At 32.9% G+C, this 26361-nt stretch overlaps 2 protein-coding genes across 2 annotated transcripts; both read right to left on the reverse strand.

Moving 5' to 3' along the window:
* Nucleotides 1-607: 607 nt before the first annotated feature.
* LOC118064325 (apolipoprotein D-like) lies at nt 608-2350 on the reverse strand. Its single transcript, XM_035078825.1, has 4 exons — nt 2214-2350; nt 1870-2000; nt 1543-1783; nt 608-1452 (listed from the first exon to the last, which is right to left on the reverse strand). Exons 1-4 carry the CDS (start codon nt 2325-2327, stop codon nt 919-921), a joined length of 1020 nt encoding a protein of 339 aa, XP_034934716.1. The 5' UTR covers nt 2328-2350; the 3' UTR covers nt 608-918.
* A 2138-nt stretch (nt 2351-4488) lies between these two features.
* On the reverse strand, nt 4489-25852 carry ken (ken and barbie). Its single transcript, XM_035078824.1, has 6 exons — nt 23031-25852; nt 8485-8775; nt 8224-8396; nt 7914-8147; nt 7247-7538; nt 4489-7155 (listed from the first exon to the last, which is right to left on the reverse strand). Exons 2-6 carry the CDS (start codon nt 8770-8772, stop codon nt 6694-6696), a joined length of 1449 nt encoding a protein of 482 aa, XP_034934715.1. The 5' UTR covers nt 8773-8775; nt 23031-25852; the 3' UTR covers nt 4489-6693.
* Between the last annotated feature and the right edge of the window lie 509 nt (nt 25853-26361).

Here is a 26361-nt window from a genome sequence, read left to right on the forward strand (position 1 = left end):
AATAGATTGATTAATAGTTATTCAAAAAAAAGTTGAGCTATCCAAGCACTCACTTCCTAGTCCAATCTAATTAGAATGAACAAAAAAAAAAATAATAACAGTGAAGTTGGGTGTTTATGTAGTGGTATAAATAATGATAAATAAATACAGTAACATCCTACTGTCATACTTAATTTGTAATATGATGATTTATCAATAAATATTTTTTACCTCTATTGTAGTCTACATCTCCATTAATAATAAAGCTGCAAAAGTTTTTACCCTCGCACAGATGCTGTATTGTCAAGGCAGCAGATGCTTGTGGTGATTGTAACTGTGATCATAAAATCTAATTTTTTCTCGTATTTCGCTCGTATATCTTAGTAATAAATGTTAGTCATAGCTGTAAAACAATTTATTATTAAAAAATAATTTACCACATGATCGAGTCATTACTTAGATGCACATTTAATAAATCATGAGATATATGAGATAATGTCCAAAATTAAAATTACAGTAGCATGTCTTTCATTTATAATTAAATTTACAATAGTTTATTCACAGAAAAGTAAAAGAAAATGAATACAAAAACTAAATTGGTAAAAATTTTATATAACAATTTATTCACACTTTTTTTTTCATTTTGTACATATTTTATAATATATTTTTTATTTTATTTTAATTTGTTTTGTTTTTTTTTTATTTTTACTACGTATTTTTTCGGCATTCAGTCTACATTAACTATACGTAATCTCAGAGAATAATATTGAACTTGATGCATGACAGACGAGACTGGTTTTATCTTAAGTACTGCTACAAGTCTGGCAACTTGTCAATCTTTTTTCTTTCAAGTTATATGTATCGATAATAGTAATCTTATAGTTTCTTTATTTCATCTTAAATATTATAATTTAATATCAACATTAGTACGACTCAAGTTTATTGCTTTTTGTTTTCTTTCAATACTTCTGCAGGTTTTTCTATTTTTGGTGCATCAGCAAGAACTAATGAGGGTTCTTCTTCTTTTGGTTTGGAAGTTTCTTTTTCAGGGATTTCTGCTGTTTTGATAATAATTTCAGCGACTGAAACAGGTACTTGTTGTTGATGTTCTTCTTTTTTATCTTCAGGTGCTTCTTTGTTTGAAGGTTCATTTTTTACAACTTGGATTGCAGGTTCATCTTTTGGTTCGTCTTCTTCATCATTAGTCATAGCCACAACAGCAGCAGCAGCAGCAGCTTCAGCTAATTCAGCTTTTCTGGTTTCTAAAATAATTTCTGGTGTATCAGGATTAATTGCAGTTCTTAGTTTCTGTTCTGACACATTTTCAACAATTGGTTCCTCAACTGGTACTGGTTCAGGCGTTGGTTTTTCATCAAATTTAGAAGGTGGAGTGTCTAAATATGCACAATCTTCTTGGTCAGATTTTACAAAGAATGTTTTGGAAATCTTATATTTATCCAAAACTCCATAAGCCTATCAAGAAAATGATTGAAAAAATTAGTATTTATTAATCATTTCAATTTTACTATGACTTTTTGAAATAAAAAAAACAATTTTCAATACCTTTTGTAAAACTTCTCCCGGCGGACGACGTTCTCTAGTCATAATCCAAGCATTTTGGGTGTGAACCGGTCCAAGACCAGTACAGCTCCACAAGACAGCATAACTCTTATAATCTGTTTCCAACACTGCATAAGATGTTTCTGGAGTGAGGGGAAGACTGTATTTAACGTGCAGCTTTCCTTCTTCAGCTTTAGATGCTGGTGGTTTAATCTCACCCTCTAAAACCCGTTTTATTCCAGTGCTAGATGGGGATAATAAAAACACAGTAAAGTAATCAATTTTTCTAGTACTAACGAGGGTAATAAAGATGGTGAAATGATTACTTACAATCTGTTAGTGACTTCGTTACTAACACGCAACTTGTTATCAGCCCCTTTAGAGTAGTTGGCCATCACGCAACGTGAAACGACCTCAGAAAGTTGGAAATATCTTTCAGCTTCATACCAAGTACCCAGGAACTGAAATTATAGATTTAGATAATATTTAATTTTACTCATTCTATATCTTTTTTAGACAATTATTTAATCAAGTTGTTAATTATTGTGGTAATACATAAATTAAGATTAAAAAAAATTGAATTGAAAAGGATTGATTTTAAATTGAAAAAATAAATAGAATCGAGATGTCGAATAAATTGATTAAAATGAAATAAAAAATGAAAATGTAATCACCTTTGCCATATCAAAATTAGCCATAGGAACGTAGTCCGGACACCATCCTAAACTAGGCACTTGAGCCCTGACAATCGTCAGGACACAGGCAGCAAGTACAATCGTCTTCAACATTTCTGAACGGTCTGTTGTAAGGATGTGCGATCTTCTGGCTTTTATACATTAACGACAGAAGGCGAGGAGCGTTGACCGGACACTTTGCCCCCCTCGCATACCTTCTCGACCTCTCCTCAATCCTTGTTGATTCTCCAATGTGTGAGGCTCCATGAAGACTTTACCACAGCTTGAATACTCTCTTGGGTTACGGTACCGGTCTTCGAATAGATGGGCCAGAAGCCAAAGCCTGTAGCATGTCAAGAATGATGGTCATTGGTCGAGACGTGACTGTATCACTTGACGTAGTCTAGAGGTTACTCTGTCGAGACCATCAAGTGAGACCACACGTGCCCTTACGTTTGATTGGCAATAGTACGACGACCCCTGCAATCTGAGATGTCTCATCTACCGGTTTTCTTAGCGTTTGAGTTCATTACCATAATGACAAGGTCATAGCTTCAAGTGATTTATCTATAAAATTAACAGCCTTAGATAGCGCTAGAAAGCTTCAGAAGTGACTAATAAACATCATTCTTACGGAGAAATAAGATAATAGATACTTTTAAGGTATTGAGATTTTTTTTCAATCTCCCTTACGACATAACCTTTGTTTACTTTTAAATTCCTTTCTTCTTAAAGCCGAATGGTGTAAAAGGAGAAAAAACGTCCAATAAAAAGTGCCAGTCGTCCTGGTGAGTATATTGAACTTTTGCGGGCAACTTGGTAAAGTGGTCAAAGCCCTCTCGTTGCTTTTCATGATTAAGTTTACGAGTGTTAGTAAATTATGGAGCAATAAGAGGAAGCATCTTTTTTCACGTGTTTATTGTAAATTTATAGCAAACTCATTTATCATTATCATGGAGATTAGCTTTCTTAAGATTATTTAGAGGTAAGGGAACATGTAGCGAATAATTATCAGATCAAAAAAGATTCAGAACATTTGAAAATAAATTGTCTTTTGAAAGAAAAGAGAGAAAAAACCATTAAAAGAATTTCATTGGCATTCTAGAGATTAGATTTCCAATGATACCATAGGCGTGTTTTATTTTATACCAAGAAAGAACACAGTTGCACTTGTCGATTCGCAGGATGTTCTAGCAGTTCCATAAATAGAAAAGATTTATAAAGCTGGAGGAAAGACAGGTGGTTGCAATAAGTACTGAAACTGCACAGGAAATCGCCTTTACAACTGGCTCATAAGACATTAATTATTTATTGAGGATTCGCTTCTTGCATAAGACTATCGTGGCGCGATTCTTCGAGACCATGTGCTTTGCATATTCTTTCATTCTGCCTGGAGTTGAGCCCAATTTAACGGTCTTCTAGAATGTCCCTTAGCACAATAGTTGACTCCGTTAGCTTGTTATTTGCTGGATAAGATTGGTAGGTAACTTTCATTTAATTTTACTAATTGTTCACTGTTTTTGTACTGATTCGGTTTCTTCAATTAATTTATTTTTTATAAATCTATATAAACGCTAGGAAAACATGCTTGGATTTTGAAATGTCTTGGAGTTAATTATTACACCCAAGTATTCTTCAAAATATACATTCAATCTCTGTTTAATTCAATTTTGCAATAAAGAAATTGTTTGAAAAATTGGTTTGCTATTAATAATAAACATTTATTAATTGACAAATAAATTTTTATTCTTATTTTTTATAATAGAATTTCTTTGTTACTGTATAGTTAGATTATTTGACAGAACGAAGAAATATTTTACAGAGTACTTGGGTGGTTGAACATAAATATATACAATTAATCAGTTGCTGACAATGTAAACACCTTTAAACTTAGTACAATATTATGTGCAAAAATTCAAAAGAATTCTAGATTCCAAAAGTTATCATCATCGATTACTAATTGAATTTAAATGTGCGTGTAACTAAGCATTGTTAATGCTAAATAATAATTTATTTATTAATCATTATCATTTAGTATCACATTGTGTTCACTGTTTTTATTATTGATAACTTCTCTTAGCTGGTTTCTTTTACTAAATTACTACTGTTAGGATTTTCATTTTTATACAATTCATTTATATTAAAATTCACAGAAATTTTTTTGTGCAGATATTTTCATAGTGAATAAATTAATTCAAAATAATTATTTAATCATCAAACGACTTTTATTAGTAATAAATTCAATAGAATGCATAAAACAAAAAAGAACAGTAAATTTTTTTTACTAAAATTTTTTATTGTTTTTATTAGATATCTTATTGGCTGATATGAGTGTACAACGATCTGTCGTAGGTATTAATTAATTGTTTTTATATCATCATAACCATTATTATCAGGTCACATTGTTTTTGTTTGTAAATTTTTGTCTCTACCAATCTTTAATAATTTGTTACTCCTACATGACAAAGAATTAATATCTTATTCACTATCCACTTGAACAGACCTACGAACATATCTTTGGTGTACTGCTTCAGAAGATAGAATTATGTATATGTATGTGTGCTATTGATTATGCATTCTGCTGGGGTATTTCGCGGCACGATGAATTTTTTCTCCATGTACTTTTGCCTCTTTATTTTTATTTATTCTATTCTCTTTTTTTATACACAAAGTCCTTTTTACCATTTATATTCAACATCTTAATTTTTATCCCTGACCATATCCAATCCATAATACTCTAAGTTTCTTACAATTTTATCTCAATTATCTATTCAATTATTTTTTGTTAAATTCAAATCAAACTCGATCTACCAACTTTATAAATCTTTTTCCAATAATTACAATTTATTTTTCTTAATATCCACTTTTTTTAATAAAACAAATTAATTGTCGATTTTCATTAAGAGGCGTAAGAATAATATTTACATACATTACAAAAATTCTATATTGAGAACTAAAATTATTGCAATACAAAATCAATTCTTGAGCAGTATAAATTTTATTTAGTTACTATTTCACGCGATACAAAAAATATAATTTTCATGAAAATACCTCACTGATGTGACAATTGAATATAAAATCACAAAAATCTAAAGGAGAAAAATTTTATACAAGCTCGAGAATTTGTTTTGTTTTAATAATTTTCTTTTCAACATAATAAACAAAACAGGCCAAGTTATTAAAGGCACCTGGAGATTTAATTAAAAAATCTGACGTCCTGCGCCAAAGCTATGTCACCATATTACAATCTACCAATGTGATTCGTACTTATTTAGTTTAAAATTAATTATCTAATTACAATTAATTAACCTGCATAATATATTTAATTTATTGATTTACGACATTTCTAAAGCGGGCATACTTTCGTACACACTTAAGCCTATGAACACATGAAATCACTGCCCAATCGACCTCATTTGGACCCAACTTAACAAGGCACTTGCATTGCTGAAGGTCTCATATTTACATTTACAAATTTCTTTCTAAAAAGTTAATTAACATTTTAAATTATTTTAAACAGCAATAGAGCTTTTTTGAGGTTTCAAACTCGGTGGTCATCATTTTATTATTAATCATAATTAATAATTAATATTAATTACTAATTATCAATTTATAACTTACTTCATTATTAATTTAATTATTGATTAATATCGAGAGGATTTGATAAAATCTCTTAATATTTCTTTTTTTAGTGAAAGCTCACTACTTTCAATCTAACGACGATAGAGGGCAGGAAACTAATTACTACTTAAGACAGAATCGGTGGAAAGTCGGTTGGTCCCTTTGTAATTGTTAAATAAATAATAATAATGTCCATTTCGAATCTAGAATTATACAACATTATTTACAAGCAAAATTCAAAGACTTCAACAGATATCTGTTGAATGTCTTTTTGAAGTATAAATAACATAATCGTTAATAAAACGATATGTCTGTTCTGCCACATTCATTTTCTGCCACATTTATTTTTTTCTCTTAGCATTTATTTTTAACCTTTCGTTCATTTTTTCTTGGTATTTAATGTCTATTCAATAGTTTGTTTTAATTTTTATTTATCTTTCGTGAATTATTCACTTATTTTCGATTAATTCTTTTCAGGTGAACTGAGCTTTAATATTTATATTCTCAACTCACTTTCTCTTGGCAAATCCTCGCTTCAATTTTTTCTTTTTTAATGAAAAGTATCTCTTTTTAACAATTATTGTCAACTTTTTGACCAATAACATATTTTCGACACAATTTAATTAAGGTCTGACCGATGTCTTCCTATATTATGTAAAAATTTCATAAAATTAATACATATTTTACAAGACAAAAATTTATTTGTGAGAACATAAAAAACCTTTAAAGATAGTATTTTCGTTCCTACAAAAGACATTTTTTTTGTACTAAAGATTCTTAGAATAAGTAAAAAGAATTCTGTTATGAAAATAACAAACAAAATAAATGACTCAACACCGGTAGACCTTTAATGCCGTCGTTAGTCATGAAGATTTTTGCTAAGAAGAAGATTGTTATGCGGACCAGAAAGATGTCTTATGAGCTCTTGCAGACTGTCAAAGTTGCAAGAGCAAAAGCAACATGTAAATGTGTTGTCGGGTGCTGCAATAACGCCTCTGTGTACTGAGCAAAGATGCTTGAGAAGATGAGCTTTTTGTTTAAACATAGCTACACACAGACGACATGCAAAAGGTTTTTCTCCAGTATGAACTCGTAGGTGAGTTTTTAAATTCCAAGACATTCCAAATTGTTTTCCGCAATATGTACAACGGTACTCGCGGACAGGATTACATTTCGGTGGGTCATCAGTTGATGGTGGAGGTGGTGCTCGCGTCGAGGGAAGTGTCCATGCACCCCAAGGTGGTTCTAAGCTTGCTGCTGATGCCGGATCTGCACTGGGTGGCCGATGCGAACCTCCTGGTGGCGTAAGTGACCTGTCCTGCTAAAAATTTCAAATTATTAATTAATTTATAATCAAATTTAAGTCTGGTTATGTGTTAAATGTATTAATTATCAATATTGGTGAAACTTACCAGGTATGGTGGTGCTGAAACACTTAGAGGATGAGGCGCTGCTAATCGCCGAGGCGTTTCGAATCCAGGATTAAAAGGTACAAAAGCTGGGTTCTGTGCAGGAGCATTGTGAAAACCTGGTCGTCTTTTTCGATGAGGTGTCACAACATAAGCTTCTGCAGGTGGGATAGGTATTTCTTCAGGTTTTCGTTTTCCTTGTTCTAAGCCAAGCGAAAGACGAGCTGCTAATTGTCTCCGTCTTTCTTCTGCTTCTTCTAAGGATTCTCGCCTCTCAAGAAGAGTCTTTTCTGGCCTAAAATCAATAAATCATTTTAATTCATTCATCTATATTATATTAACGATAATATTATCATATTTTATATGATGTGTTTTCACAAGGTATCTTTTTTAAATTTACTAGCTAGACTGTTCGGTGGCGCCATCAAACGTTACTTAAAAGAATTTTATCTTAATAACTTATCAACCAGGTTGCATACCTGCTACTTTTTATCTATTTAAAGTAAACATGAAATTAACGTTTGAATATAAACAAATATTTCATTCAATTGTTGTTATATTAATAAAAAATGACTTAAGTAATAATTTAAATAATTCGTGTGGTTTTTTTATTTTAAATTAATGGTTACCAATTTGATAGTAAGATTCAATTCATCTTCTTCAATCTCACCTCTGAGACACTTCATGTGAACTGTCACTTTTAGCTGATGTACCAGAATTAAGACTAAGATTGACTGGATCAGAACTATCCCTTCTTCTTGGTGGTTCAATGCTGCCTTCTCTATTATCCGAAAGAATCGTATCTCCTTCAACTCCTTCAACATCAACTTCTTGCTCTGGTTCATCATCACAGCCTTCGCTTTTTATCAGCACTGAACAACAGTCAGCAGGGTTATTCGATTGCCTATAAATGAAATTCAATTCAATAAATACATCAATCAATCATCACCATTATCGATATAAATCAATTAACAACAAACCTGCTGTCATACTGAGATTCATAACTAGAACTTTCTTGACTGTCTGAAGGTTGTGGCGTTGGTATCCTAAGGGAATCTGAATCTGTTGAAGTTTGTGGTTGATTCGGATCAAATAATTCTGACTTGATCTGAAGAAGTTCAAAGAGCTCTCTCAAAGGTGTGAGCTCGGAAGACTATAAATTAGAGAAAAAAAATCAATAATAAAGATTGATGGACAGAATGAATAAATGAAAAAAAAAATATCATAAAAATGTTACTTACAGGTATGAGAGCTTCACCATTATAAAGAAATTCCAGAAGATGGTGAAGCTGAGTTGTTTTAACTCCAGACAAGTGAACCACATGGTCCAACGCTGGATTCCGAAGAAGACTAGCCAAAAGAGGACTAGCTGCAGCTAAAACGACCCGGTGAGCTCTGACGACAGAACCATCGTCACAAGCAAGAGTCACGTCAACATGACGATCACCACTGTACCAAGCTCCAACCTCAGCGGCTAAGGTTGCGGGATGCTTCCCATAATGAAGAGTCAGTAAACCGTCCGTATACATCGTCTGAAAATAAAAGTAACAAAAAATTATAAAGAGGAAAATTAGTAAAGTTAATTTATCATAGTTTAACATATTTTATGTTGCAGTGGCATCATTGAATAAGATATAATGATAGGATCATTCCTTTCACTTTTTTCTAAGAATTTCGATAATTCATCAGTCATCAATCCATTTATTATTTTCTATGACCTTCTTCAAAACATTTTTACGTAATAGAAAATGACTTTTATTTTCTTTTTTATCACGCCAGGTTTTTTTTTATTACAATGTAGTGAAAAAGTGTTAAATATGTGACTAAGTGGTCAGAAAATTATTTCATAAAAACATCACGTAATTTCAATGATATAATCGTTCTTGTCAATCATTTTAATCGATGCATTGATTACGTTTTAATACCAGTACTGATTGAGCTATAATTACAATGGGAACGCAATAATAGATAATAATATAAACAATACATTTTATTATGATAAGTTCTTTTAATGAATATTCAACTCACCACATCATGAAAATATCTACACCAATGTCATAAGAATAAATGAAATCGGATGAATAATATGACATCTTTCGTTGCTTTAATGTCTATAAAAAAGCTTTAAGAAAAACTTTAACTTGAAAATGAAAATTTTTACTCGGTCCCAGACAACGAAGACGACCTTCGGTTGGAATTGGAAAGGGGAGACCTTGGGTAAGAGTCACGAAGCTGGCATCACACTCATGTGGCTTTGTAAGAGAGTCAACTAGGTATGTTTAAAATACGTAATGCCTGTCAATTGCTGATGATCATCAAAGCAATGAGGAAGACTAGTGAAGGCGAGAAAATTGTACACAATTGATAGCATCAACGCAGAATATGTAAAGCATTAAAAAAATCTTAGCACATGAATTGTTGTTGAATTATTAAGTAGGAACCTTCCGCGATCGACATAAATAATTATTCATCAAGGTGAGGGATCGAGTCATGTGCCATACGAACAAGTGGGAAGTCCAGGTAATGAGGATCAACGATAGGTGGACAGTGAGTAATTGTAATAGGCAGTTGAAATACCTCTTTGAGGAGACCTCACGCTAATCTTTATAATTTATTTTTTATGGGTACACTTCCAAGTCTATTTTTCACTTATATAGATAATAACAACGGTAAAACATATATTTGTGAGTAGATATCACAATTATTATAGTTATTGTAAATAATGACAATCATTGTAGTATGTAAAGGAAAAATAAACATAGACAAAGTATGTTACAACAGTAGTATAGTAAGCATTTAACTTATTTTACTTATCAGAGAAATTTCTTTACCAAGTCAAAACAAAAATTACTTTACTAATAAACTTGATTTATTTACCACATAAAATTATCATGATGAATATTTTACATAAGTAAAAATGAACAAAAGTAGATGAATAACAATGCAATTCATACATCTCAATTTTCCAATGAAAGCCATGACAGAAAAGAACAGGTAGTGACAATCATCTGACGGGAAATTGTTGATTGAAGCACTCAAAGTAGAGCGTGCATAGAAAAGAGTGATAAACGGATATATGTGCACATATACTGATATTTGTATACTTAAATGTACTCAGATGTATCTCTAAGACTTGAAACTTAATTTTATTACAAAAAAGCCTTGAGTAAGAGTTATAGCTTGATAGATCGTGCGCATATATAATGATACGCGTCGAGAAAATCGCTGAATAAGGAAATTGTTGCTGTACCCTATGCGTTAGCGTGGATTACTGCAATGATGAAGTTCAGGGTCACTCGTGCAGATTACATCGCTGCAATCTCTTTCTTTTATTTGGGCCTTGATGTTTGCGCATGCGTTGTAGATCATGCGCATGAATCGGTTGAGAAGTAGGAAACTTCCCCTACCACTTAAATGGACTTTTCTCTATTTCATATAAGACCCAAGCTTTTACTCAGCAGGTGCTGCACTCTACTTTCAGTTACATTGATCAGATAAAACCTGCTGCTGCTGGTAACTTGTACGTCTTTCTTTCTCTTTTCTCTCTCAGTCTTGATAAAATGATTATTGAACACTAACACCAGAGGGTAATTGACTGTGTAAATTGGATTTTAAATCATTCTAATGTCTATGATAGAAAAGTTTTATCTGAACTATTGATGTTCTTGGATGTCATACATGAAAATGGATGATTGTAAAAATGATAAACAGTTTGACATTATTTTATGGCGTAATAATGACAATCCCAGTTTGTAATACAGCCCTCATTCTTTCTTTTTCTCACTCACGTGGGCGCGCGAACCACCTGTTGATTCAAGTCGGGCAAATCTCAACGATGGGTGCGCGGAAAAAATCCATTGAATCGTGTAATGTCAGCTACAAGAGATATAGATGATCTATAAAGTATGTTTGAGAGTAATGTGAATGACAATCAATTGTTGCATCTGTCATCACTGTTGATATTGTATTGTCTATAGTACATAGTGTTTAATGTCGGAATATTTACTCGCAGATTTATTATAACTGAGAGAAAGCTGATGAATTTGTAAATTCCTTGACAAGTCACCTTCTTATCGGTTTTCTGCCCGTATATACATACTCTCTATTATATGTTACATCCATTATGCATACTTAAACATATACATACACACTCTCTCGTTGGCGCGCATTATAATCTCTGTCGTGCGGCGGACGTTACGATCTACCATTGAATCGAACAATGGTGAAACTGGGTTACGCAAATGTCGAGGCTAGAAAATTAAAATGCGTGGCTTGAGCTGGCCTTAACGCATTTGCCACGCGTGTTCACTCTATTAATCTTTCTACGAAGATGATGAGGACTGAGAAAAAAGTCCAAGAAATCTTCTTTAAAATCTTTTAACACTTTTATTTTATATCTAAGAGAGCTATAAATTTTTCTTTGTTCATTCATTTCAATTTTCGTTGAATGGTGATGTTTCTTTTTACTTTGACTGTTTGTATTTTAAACAAATACTCTTACAAAAAAAAAAGTTTTCATTTGAATAAAAATTTTTAGGAAACAGGGCTAAAAAGAATGATTATTTTATTTTAATAGAAAGTTGTTGAATAAAAAAAAATTTAACATTATTATTATAGTCCATCTCTGATCCAGTTGGTGCACATGAAACTATTACCGCTCCAGTACTGATTAAGGCGAGGCTCCGCGGAGTTGGAGAGAAAATTGAGCAACTTGTGTGCTCGTTACGCGGGACGCACTGGGGCCCGGCGTTTCCGCTCCATTTTTTGTCCACCAAATTATGTTGAAGACTAAATCGAGAGCCGCAAAATAATTCCATTCTAAAGTATTTTGCTGTAAAGTCAGTTAAACTAATTCTTTTTTTGTTATTCATCAAACAAATAAAATTCAAATTACACCGCGTTTAAATTAATTGCTGTAAGACGATAGAGCTTAGAGAAATCGATTTTTTAAAACTAAAAGACAAAAATTGGAATCAATTATTTTATCATGGGTGAGTAAATAACCCGGACAAGTATGTGTTACAATTTATTGTCTGATCTAACTAGTCGATATTATTCACCCTAACAGCATGTCATTAGGTCACGGCATCTTTTAACCGCTTCAAGAAGTTTGCCAGAGCATTCATCTGCGCTTTTCCATCGCTCTATCGCTATTGGGTCGTGCCATTCTCACAGTCTTTATCTTTCTCAGTTCGATATCGGCACTCTGTCGATTTAATGATCATAGACATATACTTCAAGTCTTATCCAAATACGGAATTATTTTAAACACTATCTTTCGCGTGTATTTGAATGAAAATCATCAACATCAACAGTTATGATTGTTACCAATTTCCTGGAGTATTATTTTCCTTGTAATTTCTCAATTCAATGGAAATTTACTATGACTGATAAACAATTTTTGTTGTCATTAAATGATTAGTAAATAAAATTTGTGATCAAGAGTATTATTGTTGATATTGTATATAAGAGAAAAGATGTTGGTGAAAAAGTGAATGAATGTTTAATATGAAGTCGAAGTGAAGAGAGTCTTATAAATGAAGGTTCATTTTCCACAGTTCTCGTCAAGCCAGCGGATACATTTCGTTCAAGGCCAGAAGTAAAAAGCCTTTTCCGGCTCACTCACGCCTTGACTAACTAGTAGCTAACACACTGAGACCAACTGGGTGTATTCTAGCTATTCATACAAACGTACATGTCCTCACACGTGCATCAACATTATTGAACCAGCATGCATCCACATCACAACCTCACCGATTTATCTAAGTGATAGTACACTCTGCAACTAGTTAGTAAGTATTTGCGCGTGCGTGTAGGCGTCTTCTCAACAAGTTAGTCCGTGGAACAGCTAGTTACATGATCCGTTCATTATATAAGAACAATCGCTCTTCTAATAGACGTTCCATCATTGTGGATCTGAAGGGCACACGCTCGCCTTTTGCGTGCTTACCCACTATTTCTATTTTACTGTCGCCTTCATGCCGCGACACTGCTTCCGTAATGTATATTTTTTTTGTACTACTTGTTTATACTCAACATTCATTAAACACTTGTAACGCACATCACATGTATATTTGATCTACATTTTATTCTATCATGACGATGTTCCATTCTTTCTTATTTACATCTGAAAAAATGTTTTTCATTAGAAAAATATTCACACCCAAGGTAACTTAATATTCAATTTTTATCTTTAAACCTTGGATTAATTCAAATTATCTTCACATTATTTTTATCGAAAATCTTAAATTAAAATGATTGACATTTTTGATAAAACTTTTTTTTTAGTCTTCAATTAATTACTAATTATTTTATGCAGAAAAACTTTTATCTTTTTATTTATTTAATTTTTATATTTATTATTCATAATAATTGGATTAAAAATTTTTTTACCAATTCCAAATAAGCAATCATATCTCAGGATCAATAATTTGTGTAAAGTGAGCTTTTTTTTAGATTTCATCATATTTACTTTCAATTCATGAAATTTATTACTATATCATAATTGAAAGAAAATAAAATAAATCTATCATTTTCAATAATATTGTAAATTTTTTTATTCACGTATTTGTCATGAAATTGATGAAAACAAAAATAATGTTGACTGACCTATTTTCCATGTACTACTAATCTATGTGACTGTGTGATATTTTAATAATAACTTGATGAAAATCATGACAGAAATAATTGATAATGATTGTATGCTTTCATGTAGACTGCAAACTAACGAAATGTCAGAAATCATCGATGGATATGGATTAAAAGCAATGATTAGTTACGCAAAACCTATCGCTGTTGTTACTCTCGATACATCCGCAAGAGCATGAGTGTTATAACTATGAAGGGCACACATATGTATGTGAATAGATCTAACACTTATGAATATACAACAATCACGACGTCATTCAATCATAGACCACGAGGTGCAGATCCTCTCTATCCATCAGGCAGCCGGTCTTTTGCTCCTCTCATCGTCCGCATCAACTCGCTTCTCTCTTTTCCTACCTCGTTCCCTCGACATTTCATTATGCAGGCCACCTTGAAAGCGACTGGTAATCGCGATTACGCATCTCAACGAGACAATAGAACACGAGCCAGACGATGACTAAACCGGAAGCGATGACTTTTCCATAGAAAATTCGTTTTTTCCGTTGTTTTGATTGACTTTTTTTAATATTGAAAAATTCCTTTTGCGTAAAAATCATTTAATTTAATTTGTGTTTCATTTTTTTCTTCTTTCGTTTTTCATCGCCCACACTTAAGGAGCGTCTCTCCTTACGTAAGAACGATCGTGCCGCACGATACATAATAATACAAGGAGAGAAAAAAAGACGAAGGAATTATGGATATATAAAATCTTGCGATCCCCATTGTATTCCTTTCACTTTCCGTCGTTTTATTCCCACGTCCCCGCGCCGCATGTTGACGGTCTCCTTCTGCGGACGCCGCAACGTCTGTCCTTGGTACCTCCCTTTGGTCACTTTTCTTCTTTTGCATTTGTCAAACTCGAGCAGAAGGTTTGTACATATATTTTCAACCAGAGAGTTTATTTTGTTCACGAGAAACTATTTACAACCCTCACAACTGGTCCAAAGTGAAAGTTTGTCGTTATTTTGTTTTCTCCTCCTCTTTAATAATGAAATAAAAAGTAAAAAAGAAATTATTGTAATATATGTTTCCGGTTTATATGAAGATAAAAAAAGTATTGGAGTAGTTTTAAAAACCAAATATGCCTTTTCCTGTAGTATAAATATGATAAATAAAAGAAGTTTCAATAGAACAATAAAATTATCATTCTGAATTGTATAATGACTTAATTTTCTTATTTGTAAAAATAATGACTGTTTCATAGAATATTATAAAAAATTTTCCAACAATTTATTTCAGTGTAAAATTATGAAACATAAAAATTTTTTTTTAATTAAAATATTTATGTTCAAATTATTCTATCTCATTTTTTTTATTTAAAACAATTGTCAAAAAAAATTATCATTCTCTTTAATTAATTCATAACATGAAAAACATACCATAAAATAAGCTTAATTTTTCAAAATTAAATAAACAAAGACAAGTAAATTGCAGTCAATTGCAATTATAGTCATTAAGTTGGAAAAAGAAATGAATCAAAATATTATAATCAACTTTTAATTGTAATTTTTAAAGAATAATATTGAGACCATTTTTATCAGTCAGTTTATTTTTTAAAAGGAAATTTAATTATTGAAAAGAAAACAAAAAAGTAAGGTTTTTGTTTAAAAAAATTATCATAACATTGTGATAAAATTTTTCAAGGTTTTCTTATGAGACAAATGGTATAAGACAAGTGTTATTATTAGCATAAACTGCATGACTTTTGGAGAAAAAATTAAAACAAGTTGGCTTGATCTGATGACAACAAGTTTAAACGTCACTGCAAACACCAAGTTTATTTTTCTCCACCTACAATATGAGATCATTTTTTGATTATATAACATCATGTCCAGTAGACAGACTTACTCTTTTGCTATTTAAGAATGTTATTTCATCATAATAGATGCACTGCATACCACAGTTTCAAGGTTCTACACCTTCGTCGTAATATTATTTAATTAACAATGACAACATAATTAACTATTTGTTCATAACTACTTTTTTGTGCACACTACTTTTCTAATTTAATCATTTTTAATGGATACAATAATAAACCTAAATAACCGATAAGGTAAACAATGGCTCGGTGATTTCATCAGAATGATAACTAATAGAATATCTCCAAGTTGTGTTCTTTTTCCATCAATAATAAAAAATTGTCATAAACATTTATTTGAAGAATTAAATTCGAAAAAAATACAAACCAAAATAAAACCTCTTTTTAATAACAACAAAAGCATTGTACAAGTAATAATTATTAATTAATGCCTTTTTTGCCTCCAAACTGAGCAATACTATTTCCGTGATAATTTTCTCAATCAAAATTTGAAATGCGAGATAATTCTGTGAAGTAGTAAAATACTGATGATTTAATAGGAGAAATGAAGATGATGCAAAAGATAGAAGAGATAGAATGCTCGAGATTATGTGCAATTGGATTCAGATAGATTGATTATATGCTAATAATTGTTGCATGAGTTCTCAAGGAATACTGTTAGATGATCGGTTATATCTTGAAGCTCAATTAGATCGTCATTATGATACGTGCATCCTCTTCATAAAATTTCCTCTCGATTTCGCGCTCCGCTTGCATCGTCGACGCAACGTGAAATTTGGTATTTGGGTCGTACGCTCAGCAGAGCGACGAAGCGGGCGCCGAGGATGATTAGCGTGTCATGAGCCGGACGATTGCGAGAGATTCACGTCGCGAGTTTGTAACAATGAAGAGGTCGGGCCACTGGGAAGCGTTCTCGCTGACTCTATTATATGTATGTCCATGCGTGTAGGCGAGTGAGTGACTCTTGAAGCAAATTAAAAAATTATTTCACTATTTCAAGGCAATTTACTTTCAAATTCCGATTCGGGGATGTAGGGCATTGTAGATTTTAATGGTATTTTAATTTATCACTTGATTTTTCTTCATTTTATTTTATTAAACCACACTTAGGAGTGTAAGATATGGATTTAATTGAATATAATTTAAGTTTATTTTAGTTATCAAGTTGAAATAGTTTTAAAAAACATCAACTTTTTTCGTACACAACAAGATTCGACCGTGAAAAGATTAGAGATGTATTCCTTTATAATAAACGACCGTGACGAAAAATTTTTATTCAGCAAAAGTAGGAAAGAATCGTTACACTTGAGAAAGGTCGTTAAACAAGACCGATATGGCTTATCAGCTGTATTTCTTGTCGCGACTTATTTAAAAGTGTTTGATGGCCTACTATGATTCTAATGAAGAAAACTCATACTCAAGTGGAAATTTGCTATTATTTATCTATTTTTTCTAGTACATAAATAAAAAAAGTTCTATGACAATACATAGAATATATCGATTAGATTACAATAAATTCCCATGGATAGCTTTGCTCGATAGAATTTTCAATTATACGTTAAAATAAATCACTTAAAAATAAAACAATAATTAAATAATAGCAGACATAGATAAAAAATGTATACTTCAACTTTTTGTTGTAAATGAAAAAAAAATACTCATATTTTATTGAATTTGGAATGAAAATTTTGTAGATAATCATTTATGACAGTCATTACCGTTTTGTCATCTTATATGTTTATTTTTCGTAAATAAGATAAAAAAATTTTCAGAAAAAAGTGTTACAAGGTAGAAAAATAATTTTTTATAGCTACAGTTTTTTCCCACTTTTTGAAATACTAAAAACACTCGAGGAAATTTCCTTGAGTTACATGAATTGTACAGTAAAGATATAATTAAATGTAATAATTTAAAAATGTAAATTTATGAACGTCTTTTGTGAAGTCAACAAGTCAAACGAAATTGTATTCTAAAGAACAAGTAAAGAAAGGAGTTATGGATGATGTATATTAGGTACACTTTCACAACGGTCAGCTTTCCCATTCACAATCCCTTAGCTTTACCCTTGACAGACTTGTCATAATTTATCCCAAGTTCCTAGATGGGTACTGACGACTCATCGTTTTATTGCGAATACTTGTTACGGCGTAACCGGTGTGCGTACAGAGCGCCATGTACGCACGACATGGACGAAAACAAAGAGGGATATATATATAATAGAAGAGTGAGATAGAGATGACGAAGACTGACAGGCTGGTCACAGCGAGTTATAAAGCATAAGTAAGCAGGAGAGAACCCAGCGAGGCGGATAGGTAATTCTGCACGAGGCCTCGGTGAACATAACGCGATAGATGAAAGTGAAAGGGAAGGTAGACAGGGTTTCAATGTACTCTTTCTTCGTCTCTCTTTCATTTCCCAATGTCTTCGTCCTCGTCACTGACGACGTGCTACTCTAGTGGAACCAAGAGCCCCAATCGAGTTTTACAATCGCCACGAGCCAGAACGTGGCGGAACCAGGCAAAATACCATCACTATTCCCCTTAACTTTGCTTTTTAATTTTCAAGTTTTTAATGTTCATGGTTTATTTATATGTTCAGGTGAACAAACTCTTAAGAAAGATTAAAGTGTAGAATTATTAGATGAAACTTGTTCTATCGAAGAGAATTATCGTTTTGGAGCTGAAAATTTTACTCAAAAAACATAGAAGGTAAATAAGTTAATTGTATTCGAACAAGTTGAATGAGAATCTTAAGAAAAAATTAAATGATTAATTGATTTAGAAAGTATTAACAATAAATTATTTAAAAATTTTGATTAAAAAAAAATTTTTCCATGAGCAAAGAATTACTCAATTCTTGCGTGTGCCTAAATCGTGACTCTCTTCATTCTTTGCCAATGATTATATCTAAAAAAAGCAAAAATAGTATGCTGAACTAATTTGAATATTTTCTGTTGAAATTTAGAAGAAATTAACAAAGGTACCATTTAAGCGTCGGTTAAAATTAGGCAACTTTCTCTTATTTATGGTTTTATAATAATTTTTGCAACCAAAATTAAATTATGATCTTTATTACCTCTTTAATAACTATTTTAACAACTATCAGTATTTTAAAATACATTCTGATAGAATAATTTATTTAATAATAGTAAGTTTATTGTAAAATATCTATTGACTTCAACTACACACAAATAAATGTGTATCTCTATTCAACTAACCTATCAAGTATTAAAAAGTCCTTATTCAACTTTAATAAATTATTTATTTCTTATTATTATATAATAAAGAATTTATCAAATAGCAATAAATCTCATTCACTTTAAATTAATTTATGAATGCTTGTGTACATCATTCTCTATTCAAACTAAATCATCGTAGATATTTTTTAAATATTCATTTTATCAAACATTTATTCTGTAAATATTTTCTCCAAAAAACTTTTTGTTATCATCTGTATCTCAACATTTGACCACTTGTCCTAGTCTAGACAAACGTAATTCATAACTTGTCCAAATAAACAGTTTGGTCAAGAATTTTAAATCTGTGATTTGTCAAGTAATTCCAATGGAATGTGTTTGAGTTTGAGCTCTGATTTGAAAACTCGCCTGATGAAAGTAGCGATATCTCGAGGACAGAATTCAGGTAAAGAGATAAAAAGGATTGTTGGCTTAATGGTTATACAATAGCTATGTCTCATATTTCTCATTCAAACCCACTCACATTTGAGATAAAAAGGGTTCAAAAGTATGGAATGTGAAAATTGCATGACCTAAGCTCGAAAATTACGACGAGATTTCACTCAATGTTTTTACCAAAGCCTTAAATGCAGATCTAAATGCAACAGGTAATCAATATACCTGGGGCAGCCTGCGGGAAGTTGCTTATACCTGCTAGTAAAGTGCCCGTTTCCCTCGGACTCGAGCCAGACGCGCGCAGTTCGCGTGGCTGAAATATTTACTGACAACGTGCAATGTTGTGCTAATTGGGGATCAAGCATTTAGTAATTCTCTGTGGGGACACCATGACCTACATAGAAACTAGAGAGTTTTAACATTATTTATGTCTAACATACGAAATATGAATAAAATCAACTACTGATATATAATTTAGGGCTTCTTAATGATTATCATTAACAGTGAAACCCTCATTATTTTCTGGGACGAGTGATTAAAAAGTAGAATACTAATACTCAAAATTAAGTTTCACGTGATAAGAACATTTGTTAAAAAGGCCAATGAGTAAACTAGATTTTCAATAATTAATTAACAAAAACTCGTTAAGTCAATATCTTGATTTGTTACAATACTATTTGCTTATCTCATTTTTTAATAAAAATCATTTTTATGATACTCCGAAAATACATTTTCAATAAAAAAACAATATGATAATTAATTCAATTAAATGAGAAATTAAGTGTTCTGTTAGTGGCTTTCATTGAATATGGTGTTATACATTTTTAAATAATTTTTTAATAATACATTGTTGGAAAAATCGTCAAAATGTGTCATGGAACATATGAAATCGTTCTTGGTGACAGTGAGAATCGTTTCACTTCTGAGATGATCAATGACCTAAGGATGAAGCAGGAAAGGGCTAAGTGAAGGGAATAATGCATCAGAGATAGAGGAAATGCAATGCAACAACACTGAGAATAAAAGTTGCAATTAAAGAGCCCGAAGTGCCGCTGATTCCCTTCTCAAAGCCTGGGATTCGCCAGAGCGTACCTCCGCTTCTGATTAGCTTCCTCTTTTCCCACATCGTCTTGCAGACTTGTTTTACTCTTCATGTATTTTCCCTTTTTTTTAAATTCTATCTCTACAATATTCTACAGTACTTCAGTTCGTTTTCCTTTCTCTACTCTCGCTTCTTCACAGTTATTATCAACAATGTGGGAATGCAAGAAGTAATCTAGATGAAGCGAAAGGAAGTTAATCCCAACACTAGTGTTAGAGATTCATCGATAACTTTTATCATTTTTGTTTCTACTTTTTTTTTAATATTAATGATGTTATTATATATATTTTAAATTTTTATTACTTTCCTAGCTTTCATTACGACATTTCATAATTTATTTACTGTGACATTTGTGTCAGTTACTAGCAGACAAACATGTTTGCGGTATTTGCATATACACGAGCGTGAGAATATGCACGCAAATTTTTCTTGGTGGCATTTATGCGTCACAGACATTATTGGAAAAGAAAAAATTACAATTCATTAAAAATCTTTTTTTTTTCGCCATAATAATAATTATTTTTATTACCAATTCAATCGCAGTGAATTCAGCTAGTTGTGTTTAATTGAATAAACCGATTTAATTCTATATAAAAATACTTTCTTCATTTAACGAGAGAAATAAACAACGATAAATAAATTAATTGATAATTTTATATGGAAAAGTCGAGATGTTCTAAATAGTTAAACTTAACTAGCAAATGACTGTTGCTAATTAAGTGGCTCCACGTGTTAATTAATCGTGGATCAAGACACCCTACGACCCGTGAATCGGTTTCTACACTCTATCGATTGGTTAATTAGAGAATCACCTTCTCGCGGATTGCAATCGTGACCACATAAGAAGACCCGCAAGCTCATTCTCTCGCTCTCACCTTCACCCTCTCTTCCAAGTGCATGCGACATGCCAATTGCTTCAATAAATAACAAGACGATTGCCAATTACTTCTCTTCTCGCCTCTATTCATCAATATTAACGAGAATATCAATTACATTCTTTATTATTTTTAATTTTTCAGCAATTGTAGAAAAAGATAAGAAGAAGGTTTATTATTGATATTAAAATATTTTATTTTAAAAGAATATTTGGAAAATATGAAAATAAAGAAATGTGTTGCTAGTAAAATTGGTCGTTTATTTTTTTTGTTAATTGTTCACCATTTGTTCATTTTTATAAGAATATTTATAGTTTATTCTTCAACATTCCAAAAATATTTTCACGTGGAGTTTAATTGTCACTTACAACATGTATTGACTTTGATCCGCTTACACACGCAAGTTATGACACGTGTTACTACTGAATTACAGACTTTATGTGGTAACAGTCCCTTATAATGATATGATATCAGTATTTGCATAGCCCAAATCTCATAAGAATAGAGAAAATTTCAAGGACACTCGTGGAAGTCTCTCTGTCTTGCTTCAGTTCCAATGAAAACAAATGTTTTGAAGAGTATTAATATTATATCTTATATATATTGTACATTAAAATTGAATGCAAAATAATACTAGTTGATAATAAATCATGACGATTGATGAACATTTTCTAAAATAAAAGCATGATAAATGTTGACGAATGTTCTCTTATTGACTTCCCGCTCTTACAAACTCAACCTTGACGACAGATCACTTTTCCTCTCCAATCGGCCACGCGACTTGTTCGTCAATTAAGTCTATTTATTTCATTCATAAAACAAATATTTAATCTAAAGAAATATTTTTTCATCGATGATAATAAGTATATGTGTCATTCTCATTAACATGCCTACGTTTTAGAATTGGTAATAAAGAGTTACTATCATTATCATACATCAAACTTTCACTTTAAACTTATTTCTATAATTGCTGATATCAATTGAGTAATATCATGCAGGTTTAAATTTAGACATCTTATAATAGTCATATAATGTACGTGATGTAGCACAGGCGCTAATAAATATATCTGCACTTTACAATTTTCATTTAATTAATGATACAATAGATAAGCATTTTTTAAACGTGCACAATTTATTTTTATAAATCTTTCTTCAAAGTTATTTTTGATAAAACTTTTATTCACAATGGAAAAAAAAACAAACTATTTTAACAATAAATAACTGTATTTTTCGAATTAAATATTCAATTAATGTTGAATGAAAAAAAATGAATTAGAAATTTTACTTGTAAATATTTGATAAGCTGGATTTGGTGGAATTGAAATTAATGTTTTCTCTCTTACAAGTTGCTGATGATTAAAATCACTATTTATTCGTTCATCTTACGTATATAGAGGTGGCAAAAGAGTTTGTATACTGACGCCTGTATGTAGAAAAAAATAATAAAGATAAAAATCCTTAGGGTAAATCTCATCTACCAGGTCATCGACTTTTTATAAATAATTAAGGTTTGGAACTGTTTACTATGTAATATTTTTGTTATTGTTGGATGTGAATCACGAAAGCACCTGCTCGAAGTCTCGTAAATTCTTGTAATTCAATGAGAAACAAGCTAAACTCAAGTATTATAGTATTGTATATATGCATAGGTTTTCATTATATATGTATGTGTATAAATATATCAAGCATAAAGTAAGCTGAGTAACACCCACCTTGATTAAATCCTCAGTCCTATACAATAATTACAAGAGTGTATCCTATATGTATGTAATTAAAACGCCAGTAGTGTAGATTAAATCCTTAGGATTCTCTTGAAGAACCTCGAAGCATCTTCAAGGGACCACGAAAACAATTCAAAGTCACTAAAGACGACCACGAGGTTTTGTACTCCGAGATCGTGTGTGAATGCCAACACGTGACGTACATTGAAATAAATTCTCATTAACCCCGAAGAAGTTGTATATCACTACTTTCGAGATCACACAATAAATAACCACTAAATATTATGATTTTTTCTATACGACACCCTTTTTTTGCTGCACACTTTCACTGACACTTGAGTATCTACAGACACTCTGAACTTATTAACTGGAAATTGAGAAAAACTTATAAAATCATCTCAAAAAGTAATGGTTTTTGTACGTCTTTATAATTTTCTTTAATCAGATGAAAAAACAACGTCGATGACTGGGTGAGAGCGCAATGCGTTCTTGTTTTTTTTCTCTTGTCTTCTCGCCACTGAGACCCTCTCTGGTCCAAGCTTTCCAGGGTCAGCCAGCTGGCTCCAGCACTTTTACCCGTTGGGTACTCTCAAGGACTTCGAAGGCTCTTATTCCTTTCTCTTATCCTTTCGCGAGGCTTTTTTTTATTCCGTTAACCTTTTTAAGCGGACTTTTAATTCTCTGACGACAAGTATGCACGCGTACTCATTTGATGACGGTTGATTTACAGAAATGAATAGAACATTAAGATATGAAAACAATTAAAGAAGAATGTACAAGATGACGATGAAATAATAATGAATAAACAATACTTGTTTTATCTTCGTCTTCTTCTCTTTCACTCGTCCATAAAATTTCACTAACGTTCCTTAATCACACCGGCAGTATGCCGCAACTTGACTTTCCCTCACTGGCTTCACTCGTTCTTTTTCCTTTCCCCGTCTCTCTGTGTCCCTCTACGATTTTGTAATCCTTTTACGAAACGCTTGTTGGTAGCCGAGGTAAAAGTCGCTATAGAGTGCGACAACGACGACAATGACGATGACGACGACGACGGCGGACGGTGAGAGACCGACTGGCGAACACGGGAGAGAGAGAAGCGCGCTATCACTCTCGGCCTAGGTGCGGAGGAGCGGCGCTTCGCTCTCCTCTCTTCCCACTCTTCCGGCTGTACGCACGACACCGACTTCCGGATCTTCCTCGCGGGCGTAAGAGCGAGAAGAGAGAGACAAAAGTCTTTTGCTCGTCTTCTTCCTCTTCTTCGTCTTCGGATCTTTTCTTTCCTCGTGGTGTCTTCACGCCTACTACTGCTCCCACTTTTCTCCACTTCCGGTTCTTCCTACCGCACTAAGACGTGCGAGTACACGTGATGACACTGTCTCACCGCACCAGTTAGCGAAATAAAAATCAACAAAGCCATGTTTTTTCGACACTTTTGTGTACACTAAATAGAAGATGATACTAAATTTAGCCAAAATGTAATTTTTTACACAAGTTTTCTTTCACTTTTCCACATTGTTCAGCAGAAGAAGTCATTGAGAGCGAATATTTTTCTCGGAGCGTAGCTAAAGATATCTCTCGACGACGATAAATGAAAAGCGAGTGAGTGCGAAGCTTATCTGTCTCTCTATTTCCCCCGTCCACGCTTGTCGTCGTCCTCGACTACTCGTCGCGGGTGTCTTCTCTCTTTCTCGTTGCGTTGGCACGGCGTTACATTCCGGTTACGCAATGCAGAGCATCTACAAGCATTCCACCTCCTACTCGTTTTTCTTCTTCTCCTTCAACCTTTGCTCTTCGTTCTCCGTCTGTGTGTTACTACTTGGTCGCTTTCTTCGCCCCCTCTTCCTATTTTCAAGGACAGGCGATCGCGAGCGGACTTTCAAACTTGTTAATTTCTTCACACGCAACCTCTTGATCCCGATGTGAACTTTCAGGGAGACTCTCCGCGTTTATCCAAAGGGAGAGAAACGACGAAAGTTCGGGCAAGCGAAAGTGACTAAATGGAAGGGATATTCGGCCAGTCTTGGGTCGGATTTTAACGCGCTCACGCGGTCGCCGAAGTCGGCGGTTTCAACTTTTACTTTCAGCTCTTACACAACCCGTCGCTTTACTACTGCCACAGGTTCGTTTATACAATGTATAAAGCCAATACATTAACGAGAACCAACAAATTTGTGCACTTATTTCCACCTTAACTGCTTCCTCTCTTCCTTTCTCATTTATTTTCTGTTCGCTTTCACCAATATAGTGCTTACCGCCTTAACAACCTTATTGACACTGTCTGCTATTTACCAAAAATTTAACCTCTCTTTCTTTTCTCTTTCCTTTCACTTCAACAATTGTCACTTTCCCTTTCGTGTTCGCGCTCTTCCTTCACTTTGCTTTCTATCAATTGCGCATGCGTTATCGCCGCCACGCACGCGCGACACTGTTTCCCGGGACTTTAAAAAAATCCTCAATGACACTCACTCACTTTTTAAACTCCACTTAATGAATAATTACTGCTTGAAAAGTAAATCAACTGAAATAAACACACGATAGTGATGGTCAGAATAGGACAAAGTAAAAATGATGACACACCTTTCAATAAAATACTTCTAAATAAAATATAACAAATGTCACGCACGTAAACGGAAAATATTTTCGCGGTCTTTTAGGAGTCTCTTCAATACGGAGAGAGGGTTCTCTTCCGGTCTCCGCGGTGTGTCTCACTGCCTTCTCGCTCCAGCATAACTTTTGCGCAAAGCAAAGAGACCCTCTTTCGCCTCTCCTTTCTTACTCTTACTCTCCCTCTTAGTCTGTTGTCTCGTAGGTTCTGGCGTAGGTGAGCTACGCGAGTGACAGAGAAACTATCAAAGAGTAAGACAAATGCAAGAGCTATGTGGAGGTGGCAGTAGCAAGCAGCAAACAGCCTATCAGGAGTTTGATGTTGGTGAGAAAGAGCTCTATGCACTACAGGCCGGAATAGTGGCCGAGTTACGATGCTCTGTTCTAGTGACGAGGCAAGTCTATGTCGAGCTAGCAGCTCAACGGGCCCCAAAGCAGTGTAGGTTACTGTGGAAGTGGCAAGAAGGAAGAAAAGACACCGAGAGACACAATGAAACTAAACAAAGATGCAAGATACCTCATATCCAGGTGTCTGAAGATTTTGCTTCAGTGTTGGTACACTGTTCTTTCTCTTTTTCGTACTCTGTTGGCTTTACTCTTCCTCTCGAGTGTCGAGAGGGTTGCTTAGGGTATGAGAAAACGCGTGTTCTATTCCCCACCTCCTCTCTTCCATTGCTCCTTATTCTCAGAACTATTTTAATGTGAAGAAAATACA

Source organism: Chelonus insularis, unplaced genomic scaffold (genome assembly GCF_013357705.1).
Source record: "Chelonus insularis isolate UGA/USDA-ARS -01 unplaced genomic scaffold, ASM1335770v1 contig_17_pilon, whole genome shotgun sequence".
Classification (NCBI taxonomy): Eukaryota; Metazoa; Arthropoda; class Insecta; order Hymenoptera; family Braconidae; genus Chelonus; species Chelonus insularis.